The sequence below is a fragment of the Phalangium opilio genome, unplaced genomic scaffold, assembly GCF_054372755.1.
Source record: "Phalangium opilio isolate 3A_F unplaced genomic scaffold, DU_Popi_V2 ptg000217l_1, whole genome shotgun sequence".
Taxonomy (NCBI): Eukaryota; Metazoa; Arthropoda; class Arachnida; order Opiliones; family Phalangiidae; genus Phalangium; species Phalangium opilio.
The window spans coordinates 8,221,662-8,239,307 of NW_028324218.1; the positions used below are offsets into that span (position 1 = coordinate 8,221,662).

At 36.3% G+C, this 17,646-nt stretch overlaps 1 protein-coding gene across 6 annotated transcripts; it reads right to left on the minus strand.

Moving 5' to 3' along the window:
- Window positions 1–1,047: 1,047 nt before the first annotated feature.
- LOC149616073 (uncharacterized) lies at window positions 1,048–7,712 on the minus strand. Of its 6 annotated transcripts, none has more exons than XM_089857041.1 (5): window positions 4,946–6,916; window positions 4,514–4,874; window positions 4,160–4,381; window positions 2,147–2,357; window positions 1,048–2,064 (listed from the first exon to the last, which is right to left on the minus strand). In XM_089857041.1, the coding sequence occupies exons 2-4, from the start codon at window positions 4,575–4,577 to the stop codon at window positions 2,230–2,232; spliced, it is 414 nt and encodes a 137-aa protein (XP_089713167.1). In that variant the 5' UTR covers window positions 4,578–4,874; window positions 4,946–6,916; the 3' UTR covers window positions 1,048–2,064; window positions 2,147–2,229. The 6 variants fall into 6 exon arrangements, 2 of the variants coding, with proteins under 2 accessions (XP_089713167.1, XP_089713168.1); XM_089857042.1 differs by having other exon boundaries at window positions 2,147–2,531; window positions 4,295–4,381; window positions 4,514–4,594; window positions 6,069–6,210; XR_016375997.1 differs by adding an exon at window positions 2,463–2,531 and having other exon boundaries at window positions 4,160–6,916.
- Between the last annotated feature and the right edge of the window lie 9,934 nt (window positions 7,713–17,646).

Consider the following 17,646-nt stretch of genomic DNA (forward strand, 5'->3'; position numbering starts at 1 on the left):
GTCGCTTTTTCAGTGGAGGTTTATTATGAATTTCATATACCGGGAAAATATGAATTGATCTAGAAAAACGAACTAGATACGTATGTCCTACCTTAAAATTTAGATAAACCACTGATGAAACTGTACAAAAGACTTGTTTGAAAATTCACAACATCAATAGAGTGCTGTCAGAAGCGGCAGTGTGACGTCACCCATGCTGTTTTCCCATAAAGAAAAAACGGTAACTGTCATGGCCGCCCATTGCTAAAGGCAGACTCGTGACGTTTAACCTTGGATCTGACGTCACAACTGACAGCACTCTATATCATAAATCAGTTAAGTATTTAAAATTTCAATATAATACCAGTATCTGCATGTTAAATTTAGATAAAATTTTTTACTACATTCAAATTCAATAAAAGGATACTTTTAATTAATACTGCGTGTGGTTACCAATGTGCTAAGGTTGTACAACACCCTACAACCCTACCAATTTCGGTTCATATTTATTACTTTTATAAAAATCGTTTCGATTCTTTAAGTATTTGCAAATTATTATGATTATTTACATCCTATTGAAATTAAAGCTGAATACGCTAATAATTTTAATTAAAATCTATAGCCTTATTTTCAATACGACGTAATTCAAACTATACAAAATATGGATGTGTCATAGAACAGCGTGTATATAACACGGCGATTGAAGTTAATTTTTATACCCACTTGCAACTCAGACTGGTGAAACAACTTCTCCGCATTTGAAACTTGATAATTGGTTGAATTGCTGATTCTTTTCAACGATGAAGATTATTTTGAGTGTTGTGGTAATATGCTGTATCGTATATCCGATCGCCGGTAAGTTTAAATGAAATAATTATAATAATTTACACATGACGAAATGTAACCAATATTGCATGACTTTTCTCCTAAATTTTAATATTTTATTTATTTCGACCTTTCCAAAAGCGTTTAAAACGGCTTCAAATGGTCTATTGTAAACTAGGCGACGATATTTTTTATTGCATTTTTTTGAATCGACCCATTTAAATATTATAAAACAATACCCAATTTCAATATTATAGTTATTTAATACCAATTGTATTCAAGACAATAGAAATTTTCAACAGAATTAGTCACATTTTCGAACACGTTCTTATTCAAGTTGGCTCGAGAAGCAAACTTCTCCAAATTTGAAACTAGATTATTGGTTAAACTTGTGATTCTTTTCAACGATGAAGATTTTGCTTAATATTTTGATACTATGCTGTATCGCCATTACGATCTCTGGTAAGTTTAAGTGCAATTCAAAATTTACTCGTGAAGAAATCTAAGCAATGATTTCTTTCAAAACTATAATGGTGCACTCCCATATAACACTCGCGTTTACACTAGATACTTATAATGGCGACGGTTTGTTTCTACAGTATTTGAAATGAAGGTGGTGCTAAAGTATGACTTTAAAACAAGATAAGAAAGACCCCGGCTAAATTAGGTACAACCAGGGATAGATTTAATTTTAGAAGTAGGAATGGAGAACAGAGTAATGTAGGCGCGCGTCAAAGCCCCGGACCCCCTTCCCCAGGACGGAGGGGTATGAAAGAAGAGGCGGGTCATAGCGACAGAGGTAGAAAGTATTTACGTATTTTCGCCGTCCCCGTCATCAACATCATCAAAACGTAGTTTAAGCTAGCCAATAAGATAATTTAAACATTTCGTTAGGTCTTGGTGGGAGGGGCTCTATACTGGGCTATGAGTCGGACTGAAGTAAATACTAACAGTTCTCCATTCCTACTTCTAAAAATAAATCTATCCCTGGTACAACAATTCATATTGACAGCACTCTGTGGTATAGAAAAAAAGGTAATAATACAACTCCAAGGGACCAGTTTTCAATGCTACTGCTGACAGTATTTTGTGTCAGACCAGATTCTTTTGATTGACCGTCTCGAGTGCTAGTAAATAGACTTTAAGCCGACTTTAAACACCTGACGCGTTTCTCGGTACACATTTATTATTTGCCTCTAGCGTTGATGAACAATGAAGGTAGATTTTTGAATTTTATTTTCAGGCGGAGAATTTGGAAACCTGAGAAACGATACAATTTGCCCATCAAATACCATTCAGGAATGCAAAGAACCTAGCAGTGTATTTGATACTTATAACAAACCTCATCCTAAACGAGACAAAATATGCGTTTGCACTTGCAAAGATCATCCTGACTGCGAATCCTACCAATGTTCCGGCAAAAAATCAGAGGTCTTTTGTTGTACCATCTCTTGCGGCAGGAGACCTGTTGGTAAGTGCCATTGCAGAAAACCCAGTGGATGATAACGATTGTCCACTTTTTCCAAGACAGTGATTCTGTATTTCTAGACATACTAAAAGATTTTGTGTAAACAATAAAATTATATTATGAAAATATATTAACTTGAACAATTCTTTTAAAATAATTTTGAAATTTAATTTAAAAAAATGATCTCAACTGAATCATCTAATCTAAAGCCACTAAAAGAATGGCGGATGGCGCAGTAGTCTTCGATTCGATTTCAAATCTAATTAAATACAAAATATTTTGTAATAAGAGATTTTTTAGTTATGGAATAATGTTATGTTAGGAGCACTTTTCCTTTAATTTAACTGAGCCCGCACAATGATCAAAGTCCTGACTGACTGACATACAGACTGATAATCAACGCCCAGCCCAAAACGCTTGCCCTAGAAGGCTGAAAACTTGCAGGAACGTTTTTCATAAGTAGTAGGCGCTTACTAAGAAAGATTTTTCAAATCCGCCGCCATCTTAAAAAATGGCACCCAGAAATGTAAGAAATCTTCTCTATGCAACAAAGTCCGCGCGTTTCAACCAATTTCACAAATATTTAGTACACTGGTTTCCTTTAACCTATAGAGGGGCAGAATGGTCTTTGTTCAATTTGTTGCCATCATGTTAAATGGCGGCCAGAAACTTAAAAACCACTCTTTATGGAATAATGTCAGCATGAAAAGTAATAAAAAATGTCCCGACGGGCTGACGGGCAACGCCGAGTGCCTTCGCTCCTAGGGTGCTACAAAAATATTAGTCATCAGTAAAATCTACCCATTCTTTATATCATTTTGGTGGAAGTTCTTATTACACGCGAGCAACGCCGCGGGTAACAGCTAGTTTAAATATCTTTAATTTAAGTATTTAAGAGAACAATTTACTACACCCACCTACGAAAATCATTATTAATATTTCAAAGGTTGTCAATAAATCCCATTCAAGTAAAGTCGTCAATCACTACTTGATGGTATAAATCCTATTGAAATAAAAACTGAATAGGCTAATAATTTTAATTAAAATCTATAGCCCTATTTCATTAAGACGTAATTGAAACTATGAAATATGAAAGTGTCAAAGAACATCGTGCATATAAAAGGCCAATGAAGTTAATTCTTTTAACCACTTGCAACTCAGTCTAGTGAAACAACTTCACCACATTTGAAACTTGACAATTGTTTGAATTGGTGATTATTTTCAATGATGAAGATTATTTTGAATATTGTGGTAATTTGCTGTTTCGTCTTTGCGATCGCCGGTAAGTTTACTTGCAAATCATAATTTACACATGAAGAAATGTAACCATTGATTTCCTTCAAAACTAATATGGCGCTGCAATAAAAGCTATACACTTCAAGAACCGATATCTAGTTTCCTAGGGAGAAGGTATAAACTAGCCACATTTCTAGCTTTATCTCCAGTCCAAATGTAGGTCCGTAGCTAATCCCCGCCTCTAAATTAACACCATCATCTGTTCATCTCATTGGTTCTTGAAAACTCACGTTAACGCGACGCGAATGACGAAAATTACGTATCTTCCCACTGAGGAGAGGCGAAATAGTCCGGCCTCCTATTAAGTCCCCCCCCCCTGTATTTTGAAAGGGGGACTGGGACTATGGCGCGCGAAGACTTATGCATCTTAAACCTTCTCCCTAGTAAACTAGATATCGCTTCTTGACACTTTGAAACCGTTTCGAAAGACCCCGTAACCAAACGCATGCCTTTTCCCGAATGTCTCACTTATTTCTACCTTAAAAATCGGCTTAAAATTTTATTTTCACGTAGATTTTGCTGAAGGCCTAAGATTCAGAAACGACACAATATGCCCGCCAAATACTAAACAGGAATGCGACTACGTATTACCACAACAATCCGAGAATGTAGAACGAAAGAAAATATGCTTTTGCACTTGCAAAGAACATCCTGACTGTGATGGATACCAATGTTCTGGCAAAAAATCAGAGGTCTTTTGCTGTACCATCTCATGCCGCAGTATACCTGTTGGTAAGTGCCGTTGCAGAAAACCCAGTTGATGATGGCGATTGTCCACTTTTCCAAGACAGTGACTCTGTATTTCTAGACATACTAAAAGTATTTGTTTATTATTAATAAAATTGTATTCTTATTTAATTCATATAAATTTTGTTAAAAAAAAATTATCTGTACTGAATCAACTAATCTGCCAATTGTTTTCATTTCATTAAGTTTACTACATACACATTAGCGTCTTTTGAAGGGTTGGTTTGAAAAATCGAGTCGAAGCTAAATACTTTACGGACATAGCGACATCTGGCGACGCTATTCACAATAACAAAATGATTTTAACTGAGTCATTTTTATTGCCAATTTTTATATCGGCTATTTCGATTTTTAAAGTTTACTACACATATAGCGATTTCCACTGACTGCTCCAAAGAGTGCTCTCAGGGTTAGGATGACGTAACTGCCCTCAGCGAGTTTTGGAGAGAATAGTTTCGTCAGTGGAACACGATCGAGAGGTTCGAGTGCGCTCTGAATAATCAAAATTGGCGCCTGAGACGAAATTGTAATAAAGTGTGTATATCTTGACGCAAATGGGCTGAAACCAATTAATAGAATTAACATTTCAATTAATTTACAAAAAATCTATTTTGAGTAATGATCGACAACGTCTCTGACATAATTATTGTTTTAGGACGAGGCGTAATATCTTTAAAGTAATCATAAAACCTCGTATTCTTCATCTTCAGAACTTTCAGAAGATGATTCCAGAAATAAGCATAAGCGAGAGCCTGTCTTCTATGAGATACCGCGTGGTCCGCCATTTTGATTTTATTACGTCATACTCGAGCACCGTCGCTCCGTCGAATTTTTCAGAGCACGAAAGAGCAATTCTCGGGCAGTTTTTGGGGTCAGTGGAAAACGCGATTCTGGGCGCGTGTTGCACTCGTGTTCCCAGTGGCGGACGAAAACGCGCCGAGAGTGCACTTAGAGTGCTCTAGTGCAGTCAGTGGAAATCGCTAATAGTTACTGAGAGCTTGTCATGAAGTGACGTAGGTGAAACGTCATAGATTCTGGTAAATCGACGCCTGGTGAGAAAATGTCAAAGGCTTAGTAAGTAATATAGACTAAATAGGAAGATGGACTGCAAAACCGGGTATAGTCAATTCTCGCTTGTCGTTCTCGAACTAGCTCTCAGTAAGTACGAACAAATGTGGATGAGAGGGAAAGTATGACAATGGCCATAGAGCCTGTGTTAAAAAACGCGGACATCAAAGTTTCGCCGATAACTATTTATTTTACTAGTGACTGATGGACTTGCAAACTCGCGACTGAAAGTAGTTCAGACATTTATGCTCCTTGGTTTAACCATAGCCCACTCGATCACACGCATCACGACGCAAGCTGCTCGCGCTATAGCTAAATTACCGAGATTTGTTTTAAACGTATCTAGTTTTATGTGCTCTTCTATGCTTCGATAACCTTACTTAAATCCATATTATACCTTCAAATACCTTTTTAAACATTACCAGCCACTCTGTCCTGAGACTCCTGACTACAAACACAAATCGAGGAAGTTCTAGCATACACAATAGCAGACGACGGTAACCGCGTAACCGCGAATTAACACAAGACCTATTTTAAGGGAATGAACAGGCCCTGTATAGCTGCGCCAATAAAACTGTCAACTACGGCGAAACTCTGATGACTTGCGACTTTTGGCCATTTTCATACTTTTCCTCTCATCCACTTTTGGTACGAAGTATATGTAGTAAATCCTTTCGAATCTTACAATGGTCGTCGATACATCAGATTTAAGTATAGTTCTAAATCACCATGATAATATACATCCTATTGAAATAAAAACTGAATAGGTTAATATTTTTAATTTAAATATAAGGCCTTATTTTCAATACGACGTAATTCAAACTATGAAGTATGGAAGTTTCAAAGAGCAGCGTGTATATAACACATCGATTGAAGTTAATTCTTATAACCACTTGCAACTCAGTCTAGTGAAACAACTTCACCGCATTTGAAACTTGATAACTGGTCAAATTGCTGATTCTATTCAATGAAGAAGGTTTTTTTCAATATTGTGGTAATATGCTGTTTCGTCTTTGCGATCGCCGGTAAGTTTACATGCAAATCATGATTTACACATGAAGAAATGTAACCATTAAGGATTTCCTTCAAAACTAATCTGGCGCGGCAATAAAAGCTAGACACTTCAAGAGTCGATATCTAGTTAACTAGGGAGAAGGTAAAATTATCTCCAGTCCAAACGTAGGTCCGTAGTTAATCCCTGCCTCTAAATTACAACCAGCATCTCATTGGTTCTTGAAAACTCACGTCAGCTCGACACGAATGACGAAAATTACGTATTTTCCGACTGAGGAGAGGAGAAATAGCCCGGCCTCCTTTTACGTCCCCCCTTGTATTTTGAAAAGGGAACTGGGACTTTGGCGCGCGAATACTTAGGCATCTTTTACCTTACCCTTACTAAACTAGATATCGCTTCTTGACACTTTGAAACCTTTTCGAAAGACGCCGTAACCTAACTAATGCCTTTTCTCGAAAGATTAATTTATTTCGATCTTAAAAAATTGGTTTAAAATTTTATTTTCACGTAGATTTTGCGGTAAGCTTCAGAAACGACACAACATGCCCGCCAAATACTACACAGGGATGCCACCGCCAATTCGAACTAAAAGGCAAGACACTTACATCAAAGTATATATGCTTTTGCACTTGCAGAGAACATACTGATTGTAAAGGCATCAAATGTCCTGGCAAAAATTCAGAGGCCTATTGCTGTACCATTTCTTGCGGCAGGATGCCTGTTGGTAGGTGCGATTGCAGAAGACCCATTGGATGATGACGATTGTCCACTTTTCCAAGACCATGATTCTGAATTCCTAGACACACTAAAAATATTTGTTTACTACTAATAAAATTATATTATGAAAATATGTTAACTTGAACAATTCTTATTAAAATCCTTAAATTTAATAAAAAAATTATCAGAACTGAATCATCTAATCTGCCAATTGTTTTCATTTCATAAAGTCAAAGCTTAATTCTCTACGGCCATAGCGACATCTGGCGACGCTATTCACAATAACAAAATGATTTGAACTAAGTCGCTTAATTGCCAATTGTTATATCGGCTTTTCCGTTTTTTAAAGCTTACTCCACATTGGTTACTGAGAGCTTGTCATGAAGTAACGTAGATGAAACATCATAGAGTCTTGTAAAGCGACGCTTGGTGAGGCGCTGTCAAAGGCTTAGTACAGACTATTTATAGGAAGATGAACAGCAAAACCGCGTGTGGTCAATTCTCGCTTATCGTTCTCGAACCAGCTCCTAGTAAGTCTCCAGCATTACGAAGTTTATGTAGTAAATCATTTCGAATCTTACAAAGGTCGTCAATACATCCCATTGAAGTAAAGTCCTTAATCTTCATGATAATATACATCCTATTGAAATAAAAACTGAATAGGTTAATAATTTTAATGAAATTCTATGGCCTTATTTCCAATACGATGTAATTCAAACTATGAAATATGGATGTGTCAAAGAGCAGCGTGCATAAAACACGTCGATTGAAGTTAATTCTTATAAGCGATTGCAACTCAGTCTAGTGAAACAACTTCACCGCATTTGAAACTTGATAGTTGGTTGATTCGGTGATTCTTTTCAATGATGAAGATTTTTATGAATTTTGTTGTAATTTGCTGTATTGTCTTTGCGATTGCCGGTAAGTTTACGTGCAAAATTAGAATTTGAAGGTCGCAAGTAAGTGAACAATAAAGGTAGATTTGTCAATTTTACTTTGAAGTAGATTTTGCTGTAAGCTTTGACAACGTCACAAGTTGCCCGCCAGATACTGAGCTTGAATGCACAGATGCCCAAGAGGAATTTCATTGGTACAGCTCTAAAAAACCGGAGAAGATATGCGTTTGCGCTTGCACTCATGCTAGTCAGTGTCAAGGCTACCCATGTCCTGGCCGTAGATCAGAGGCCTATTGCTGTTTCATCTCTTGCGGTAGGAGACCTATTGGTCAATGCTATTGCAGAAGACCCATATCTGGATGATGATGATTGTCCACTTTTTCATGACTATGATTCTGTATTTCTAGATATACTAAAAATATTTGTTTAGTAATAATAAAACTATGTTATAATTTTTTTTAATCTTGAACATTTCCGAATAAATTTCTTTAAAGTTTAATAAGAAAACAATCTGAATGGGGTCATCTTAACTGGTAATTTTTGTATCGACAATTTCACTTTATAAAGCTTACTACACATTCAGAGAATGGGATAGGAGACTTTCCACCAAAGATATAATGATGGATACTTAAAGGCGATTATTCGCTTATGGTTTGATTCAATCGTAAAAGGATTTGGTTGTCGAATCATGGACTAATTAATACTGAAGGACCGATGGCAGAACATAGAGCCCCGTACTAAGCGACTAAACAACCAAGGTTAAGCGTACTTCCCCCTTTTCAGCCCCAAAATGGACGGGGGGATTTTAAAAAATACTGAGTCAAATCCCGGAAAAAGCTAGCGCCATCTAGACACAGTAAGACGTTACCTGCATCCCTCTTTAGAACGTTGATTCCCCCATATCCCCACTATCCGGTTTGCTACTATCTGCCGCTAGAAGGCGAATTAACAAGTATTTTTCAACTTTCCCCCTCTGCCATCCGTCCTTCAGTATTGATTTGTCCATGGTCGAATGAACAATTTCGAATCGTCAATTATTACGATAATATATGTCAATTTGAAATAAAATTTGAATACCTTAATAACTTTAAGTAAAAATTATTTTAATAGTTGAAATTTAGGAGTTATAGTGTTTTGAAAAATCGATTTTGGGTCTCAAAAGTCGTCAATCACTACATGATAATATACACCCTATTTAAATAAAACTGAATAGGATAATAATTTCTATTTAAAGGTTTAGCCTTTTTACAATACAACGTAATTCAAACTATGAAATATGAAAGTGTCACAAAACATAGTACATATAACACTTCGATTGAAGTTAATTCTTATAACCACTTGCAACTCAGTCTAGTGAAACACACGGTAACACTTCTGCATTTGAAACTTGATAACAGGTCGAATTGCTGATTCTATTCAATGATGAAGATTATTTTGAATATTGTGGTAATATGCTGTTTCGTCTTTGCGATCGCCGGTAAGTTCACGTTCAAATCATATGTTAATCATGAATATGGCACGCTGCTGTAAGAGCCGCGTTTACACTTGAAACCGTTTGGAAATACCTAACCCATTTTTAAAAACAATAAAGGAACTATACCTTCCATCTTGCTTCTTGGCGCCTGCGCTGTAGTCTTTTGTATCGTGAGAGTGCGCAGAGACCGCAATCTATCAACCCCCTTGTACATCCCGATACTAAGGTTGCCTACCACTTTTTTTACGTCGAAAAAGTCTTATGTCTTTTTTCCAAAAGGTCTTGTGTAAACGAGACTTTAATAGCGACACAAGGTAATAATGAATTCCAAGGGACCATCAAGCTTTACTAATGTTGAAGTCAGTTTCTGTTGTGTAAATACTACTATCTTGTGTCAACTGACTGTAAGTATCGAACAGATAGATTCAACCGATGCCGACCTCTATAATTAGATTCGAAATTCATTCAATCCCAGTTGAGCTCTATTTGATAGAATATAAGCTTGATATAAGCCCCGCCCCTACATAATTGATTTTAAATCCCTTTAAACACATTAGTTCTTTCTCGGCGCATGCACATTTATTCTTTTTCCAATGTGCCTCTGAGGTCAATTTTACTTTCAAATAGATTTTGCGGTAAGCTTCAAAAACGAAACAAGTTGCCCTCCCAGAACTCGGCTTAAATGCGGCTATCCATACGCAATGGATTATGGGGATAACTATCACGGTGCTCCTAAACCACAGAGAATATGCGTTTGCGCTTGCAGAGAACATTATCAATGTGAAGGCTACCAATGTTCTGGCTATAGATCAGAGGTCTTTTGCTGTACCATCTCATGCGGCAGTATACCTGTTGGTGAATGCGATTGCAGAAGACCCGTATCCGGACGTTGATGATTGCCCTCATTTTCAAGACCGTGATTCTGTATTGTAATTGAAGACATAATAAAAGTATTTGTTTAGCAGTTAAAAAACTTCATTAGAATTCTACTTTATCTTGAACAATTCGGATTAAATTTCTGTATAGTTTAATAGCAAAACGATCTGAACTGAATCATGTTAACGGCCAATTTTTATATCGACATTTTTATTTTATAAAGTTTACTAGACCATGACGCGTTACTTTGAAAAATCAAACCACTGGTGACGTTATTAACGCGGGAAAACACATTCAAAACGCATGCCCTTTTCTTTTCTCCAAAATTTTATTTCTTTCGACGTTTCCAAAACGGTTCAAAACGGCTTCAAATGGTCTATTGTAAACTAGGCGACGTTTTTTTATTGCATTTTTTGAATCGACCCATTTAAATATTATATAAAACAATACCCAATTTCAATGTTATAGTTATTTATTACCAATTGTATTCAAGACAATAGAAATTTTCAACAGAATTCCGACACGTTCTTTTTCAAGTTGGCTCGTGAAACAAACTTCTCCAAATTTGAAACTAAATTATAGGTTAAACTTGTGATTCATTTCAACGATGAAGATTTTTTTTAATATTTTGATAATATGCTGTATCGCCATTACGATCTCCGGTAAGTTTAAGTGCAATTCAAAATTTACTCGTGAAGCAATCTAACCAATGATTTCTTCAAAAACTATTATTGCGCGCTGCTGAAAGAGCCGCGTTTACACTTGAAACCGTTTGGAAATACCTAACCGATTCTTAAAAACAATAAAGAATTTCTCGAATAGACCATTTCGATGTAACTGAAAACTACCTTCTATCTCACTTTTTTTTGCACCTGCGCAGTAGTCTTTTTGTATCATGAGAGTGCGCAGACACCGCAATGTATCAACCCCCTTGTACATCCCGATACTAAGGGTTACCTACCACCTTTTTTTACGTTGAAAAAGTCAGTGTGTTTTTTCCAAAAGGTCTAGTGTAAAACAGATTTTAGGAGCGACACAAGGTAATAATAATTCCAAGGGACCATCGAGCGATACTAATCAACCGATGGCCACCTCTATAATTAGCTTCGAAATTCATTCAATCCCAGTTGAGCTCTATTTGATAGAATATAAGCTTGATATAAGCCCCGCCCCTACATAATTGATTTTAAATCCCAAAAAACATGCTAGGTCTTTCTCGGCGCATGCACATTTATTCTTTTTCCAATGTGCCTCTGAGGTTGATGTTTGCAAGTAAATGAACAATACCGGTAGATTTGTTAACTTTATTTTCATGTAGATTTTGCGGTAAGCTTCAAAAACGATACAAGTTGCCCTCCCAAAACTAAGCAACAATGCAGCTATACATACGCAATGGATTATGGGGATCACTATGAAAGTTCCGACGCTCCTAAACCACAGGAAAGATGCGTTTGCGCTTGCAGAGAATATCATCACTGTGAAGGCTACCCATGTTCAGGCGATTCACCAGAGACCTTTTGCTGTTTCACCTCTTGTGGCAAGAAACATGTTGGTCAATGCGGTTGCAGAAGACCCGGATCCGGACGTTGATGATTGCCCTCATTTCCAACACCGTGATTGTGTAATGAATTTGTAGACATAATAAAAGTATTTATTTAGCAGTAATAAAACTTCATTATAATTATTTTTTATCTTGAACAATTCGTATTAAATTTCTGTATAGTTTAATAGAAAAATTATCTGAACTGAATCATCTTAACGGCCAATTGTTATATCGCCGTTTTCATTTTATAAAGCTTACTAGACCATGACGCGATTTGCAAGCGTTACTTAGCATATGCGTTTGAAAAATCACGCCATAGCGACATCTGGCGACGTTATTAACGAGGGAAAACACATTCAAAACGCAGTGGTAGCATAAGTTCATAAGATATGTTCCATAAGTTTGTCACTGGTTACTGAGAGCTTGCCATGAATTGAAGTAGGTGAAACGTCAAAGATTCTCGTAAAGCGACGCCTGGTGAGGCTTAATACAGACTAAATTGGAAGATGAACGGTAAAACCGAGTATAGTCAATTCTCGTTTGTCGATCTCGAATTAGCTCTCAGAAAGTCTCTAAACATTACGAAGTGTAGTTAGTGCTATACTTATTGAACATATCTTATTAAACTAGGTTAAAGCTAGCACAATGAATCGACATATAAAAATTAAACTTTATGTATCGTTAAATTAACAGTACTATAAAAATTTTCTTATAATAAAACCAGCTTTAGTTGTTATGGTTGAAATTTAGGAACTTGAGTGTTTAAGATAATAATCTATACTCACATCGAGTCGTCAACAAATATTATGATTTAAATCTTATTGAAATAAAAGAATTTAATACGTTAATAATTTTAATTCAAAGCTGTAGCCTAATTTTCAATACGACGTAATTCAAACAAAGAATTATGGAAGTGTCAAAGTACAAAGTGCATATAACACGTCAATTGAGTGTTAATTTTTATAACCACTAGCAACTCAGTCTAGTGAAACAACTTCTCCGCATTTGAAACTTGACAATTGGTTGAATTGGTGATTCTTTTCAATGATGAAGATTATTTTGAACATTGTTGTAATATGCTATTTCGTCTTTGCGTTTGCAGGTAAGTTTAAGTGCAAATCATAGGTTAATATTGAAGAAATGTAACCAATGACTTCTTCAAAAACCTTTATGGCACGCTGCTGTAAGTGCCGCGTTTACACTTGAAACTGTTTGGAAAGACCTAACCCATATTTATATCAATAAGTGAATTTCTCGAATAAACAAACCATTTCGATGTAACTGAAAACTTTACCTTCCATCGCGCTTTTTGGCGCTTGCGCTGTAGTCTTTATGTATCAACCCCCTTGTACATCCCGACAATAAGGGTTGCCAACCACCTTTTTTATGTCGAAAAAGTCCATGTGTTTTCCAAAAGGTCTTGTGTAAACGAGATTTTAGTAGCGACACAGGGTAATAATCAAATTTCAAGGGACTTTCAGCTATGTCAATGTTGAAGTCAGTTTCTGTTGTGTTGTTACTTTCTGGCGTCAACTGACTGTAAGTATGGAACCGATAGATTCAAACGATAACCACCTCTATAATTAGGTACAAAATTCAGGCAATCCCAGTTGAGCTCTATTTGATAGAATATAAGCTTGATAATTGATTTTAAATCCCATTTAACACATGAGGTCTTTCTCGCTTGATACACATTTATTCTTTTTCGAATGTGCCTCTGACGTTGATGGTTGAAAGTATATAAACAATGCCGGTAGGTTAGTCAATTATATTTTTCTTGTAGATTTTGCGGAAAGTTACAAAAACGACACAAGTTGCCCTCCCAGAACTCAGCTTCAATGCAGCTATCCAGACGCAGGAGATTATGCGTATTACAGTGAAGGTTTCATCCCTCCTAAACCAAAGAAAGTATGCGTTTGCGCTTGCAGAGAACATTATCAATGTGAAGGCTACCAATGTTCTGGCTATAGATCAGAGGTCTTTTGCTGTACCATCTCTTGCGGTAGGAGACCTGTTGGTCAGTGCTATTGCAGAAGACCCATATCTGGATGATGATGATTGTAAACTTTTCATGACTATGATTCTGTATTTCTAGATATACTAAAAATATTTGTTTAGTAATAATAAAACTATGTTATATTTTTTTTTATAATCTTGAACATTTATGAATAAATTTCTTTAAAATTTAATAACAAAACATTCTGAACTGAGTCATCTTAACTGGTAATTTTTGTATCGACAATTTCACTTCACATTCAGAGAATGGGATAGGAGACTTTCCACCAAAGAAATAATGATGGATACTTAAAGTCGATTATTGCTTATGGTTTGATTCAATATTAAAAGAATTTGGTTGTCGAATGAACAATTTCGAATCTTCAATTTTTACGATAATATATGTCAATTTGAAATAAAATTGGAATTCCTTAACAACTTTAACTAAAACACATTTCAGTAGTTTTTGTTGAAATTTAGGACTCGTTATAGTGTTTTGAAAAATCGATTTTGGGTCTCTAAAGACGTGATATAGTATGATAATATACACACCATTGAAATAGAAACTGAATAGGATAATAATTTCTGTTTAATTTTCAATACGACGTAATTCAAACTATATGAAATATGAAAGTGTCACAAAACGCAGTACATATAACACGTCGATTGAAGTTAATTCTTATAACCACTTGCAACTCAGTCTTGTGAAACAACTTCTCCGCATTTGAAACTTGATAACTGGTCGAATTGCTGATTCTTTTCAATGAAGAAGGTTTTTTTCAATATTGTGGTAATATGCTGTATTCTCTTTGTGTTTGCTGGTAAGTTCACGTTCAAATCATAAGTTAATCATGAATATGACACGCTGTTGTTAGAGCCGCGTTTACACTTGAAACCGTTCGGTTTCTCCTTTCCATCAAAACTTGCAGAGGTTAACGGTAATAGTTAGTATAGGGCGCTGTCGGTTAGCTGTGGCATAGGGGCTAGCCACCACCCCTCTATGCATTGTAAAGGCGTTAGATAAGTGGCAATAAGTCGCAAGATGACTTGGACCAATTAGCTAGTGAACTTATAATTATGCCAGCCTAGTTAGGTGTATGAAACTCGATATCTAACCCATTTTGAAAACAATAAAGGATTTCTCGAAGAGACCATTTCGATGTAACTGAAAACTTTACCTTCCATCTTGCTCCTTGGCGCCTACGCTGTAGTCTTTTTGTATTGTGAGAGTGCGCAGAGACCGCAATCTATCAACTCTCTTGTACATCCCGATACTAGGGTTGCCTACCATCTTTTTTTACGTCGAAAAAGTCTTATGTCTTTTTTCCAAAAGGTCTTGTGTAAACGAGACTTTAGTAACGATACAAGGTAATATTACAATTCCAACTGACCATCAAGCTATACTAATGGGTATGTTATCAATTGGGCGTGTTATCAAAACAGCATTGTCCAAAACGGCTTTTTCATAAACGCGTTTGCCATTATAGCCATTTCTCGTTTTAGCGCATTTTGATTACAGCGTTTACATCTTGAGCGTACGAAAGTACGCCTTTTCCAAAATATTGTTGTTTATCTTCATTAACCGCGGTTTTGCTTGTACGCGGTTTTGCAAACCGCTGTTTTAGGAACCGCTTTATTGCAAAACGCTCTTTTGAAAACCGCTCAACTACCCGTGAACCATACTAATGTTGAAGTCAGTTTCTGTTGTGTAAATACTACTATCTTGCGTCAACTGACTGTAAGTATCGAACGGATAGATTCAACCGATGCCCACCTTTATAATTAGCTTCGAAATTCATTCAATCCCAGTTGATATAGGCCCCGCTCCTACATAATTGACTTTAAATCCTATTAAACACACTAGGTCTTTCTCGGCGCATGCACATTTATTCTTTTTCCAATGCGCTTCTGAGGTTGATGGTTGCAAGCAAATGAACAATACCGGTGGATTTGTCAATTTTTTTTTTTCATGTAGATTTTGCGGTAAGCTTCAAAAACGAAACAAGTTGCCCTCCCAGAACTCGGCTTAAATGCAGCTATCCACTGAAAATATGCGTTTGCGCTTGCAGAGAACATTATCAATGTGAAGGCTACCAATGTTCTGGCTATAGATCAGAGGTCTTTTGCTGTACCATCTCATGCGTCAGGATACCTGTTGGTAAATGCGATTGCAGAAGACCCATATCCGGACGTTGATTATTGCCCTCTTTTCCAAGACCGTTATTCTGTATTGTATTTGTAGAAATACTAAAATTATTTGTTTAGCAATAATAAAACTTCATTATAATTCTTTTTAATCTTGAACAATTCGGATTAAATTTCTGTATAGTTTAATAGCAAAATGATCTGAACTGAATCATCTTAACGGCCAAATGTTATATTGACGTTTTCATTCTATAAAGCTTACTAGACCATGACGTGATTTTAAGCGTTACTTAGCATATGCGTTTGAGAAATCACGCCATAGTGACATCTAGCGACGTTATTAACGCGGGAAAACACATTCAAAACGCATGCCCTTTTCTTTGCTCCAAAATTTTTATTTATTTCGACCTTTCCAAAAGCGTTTAAAAAGGGCTTCAAATTACCTATTGTAAACTAGACGACGATATTTTTTATTGCATTTTTTGAATCGACCAATTTAAATATTATAAAACAACACCCAATTTCAATATTATAGTTATTTATTACCAATTGTATTCAAGACAATAGAAATTTTCAACAGAATTAGTCACATTTTTCAACACGTTCTTATTCAAGTTAGCTCGTGAAACAAACTTCTCTCTAAATTTGAAACTAGATTTTTCGTTAAATTTGCAATTCTATTCAACGATGAAGACTTTTTTAATATTTGGATAATATGCTGTATCGCCATTACGATCTCCGGTAAGTTTAAGTGTAATTCAAAAGTTAATCATGAAGAAATGTAATCAATGATTTCTTCAAAAAACTAATATTGCGCGCTGCTGCAAGAGCCGCGTTTACACTTGAAACCGATTTTTACAAACAATAAAGAATTTCTCGAATAGACCATTTCGATGTAACTGAAAACTACCTTCTATCTCACTTTTTTGGCTCCTGCGCAGTAGTCTTTTTGAATCATGAGAGTGCGCTGCTGAGACCCTTGTACATCCCGGTACTATGGGTTACCTACCACCTTTTTTTACGTCGAAAAAGTCAGTGTGTTTTTTCCAAAAGGTTTAGTGTAAAACAGATTTTAGAAGCGACACAAGGTAATAGTCCAAAATGAACAATACCGGTAGATTTGTTAACTTTATTTTCATGTAGATTTTGTGGTAAGCTTCAAAAACGATACAAGTTGCCCTCCCAAAACTAAGCAACAATGCAGCTATACATACGCAATGGATTATGGGGATCACTATGAAAGTTCCGACGCTCCTAAACCACAGGATAGATGCGTTTGCGCTTGCAGAGAATATCATCACTGTGAAGGCTACCCATGTTCAGGCGATTCACCAGAGGCCTTTTGCTGTTTCACCTCTTGTGGCAAGAAACATGTTGGTGAATGCGGTTGCAGAAGACCCGGATCCGGACGTTGATGATTGCCCTCACTTTCAACACCGTGATTGTGTAATGAATTTGTAGACATAGGGACCGTCCATAAACTACGTCACACTCTTATGGGGGAGGGGGTTTGTAAGTTTGTGACGGTCCGTGACGAGGGGGGAGGGAGGGGTCCTTCGATGCGTGACGTCACATTTAAAACTAATTTAATTACGAAGTCAG

Coding starts and splice junctions, on each gene's coding strand:
- LOC149616073 (XM_089857041.1), bottom strand. CDS start 4,577: ATGTCCGTAAAGTATTTAGCTTCGACTCGATTTTTCAAACCAACCCTT. Junction 4,382..4,513: donor CCTTCAAAAGACGCTAATGT/GTATGTAGTAAA, acceptor AAATACTTTTAG/TATGTCTAGAAATACAGAGT. Junction 2,358..4,159: donor TACATTCTCGGATTGTTGTG/GTAATACGTAGT, acceptor AAAATCTTTTAG/TATGTCTAGAAATACAGAAT.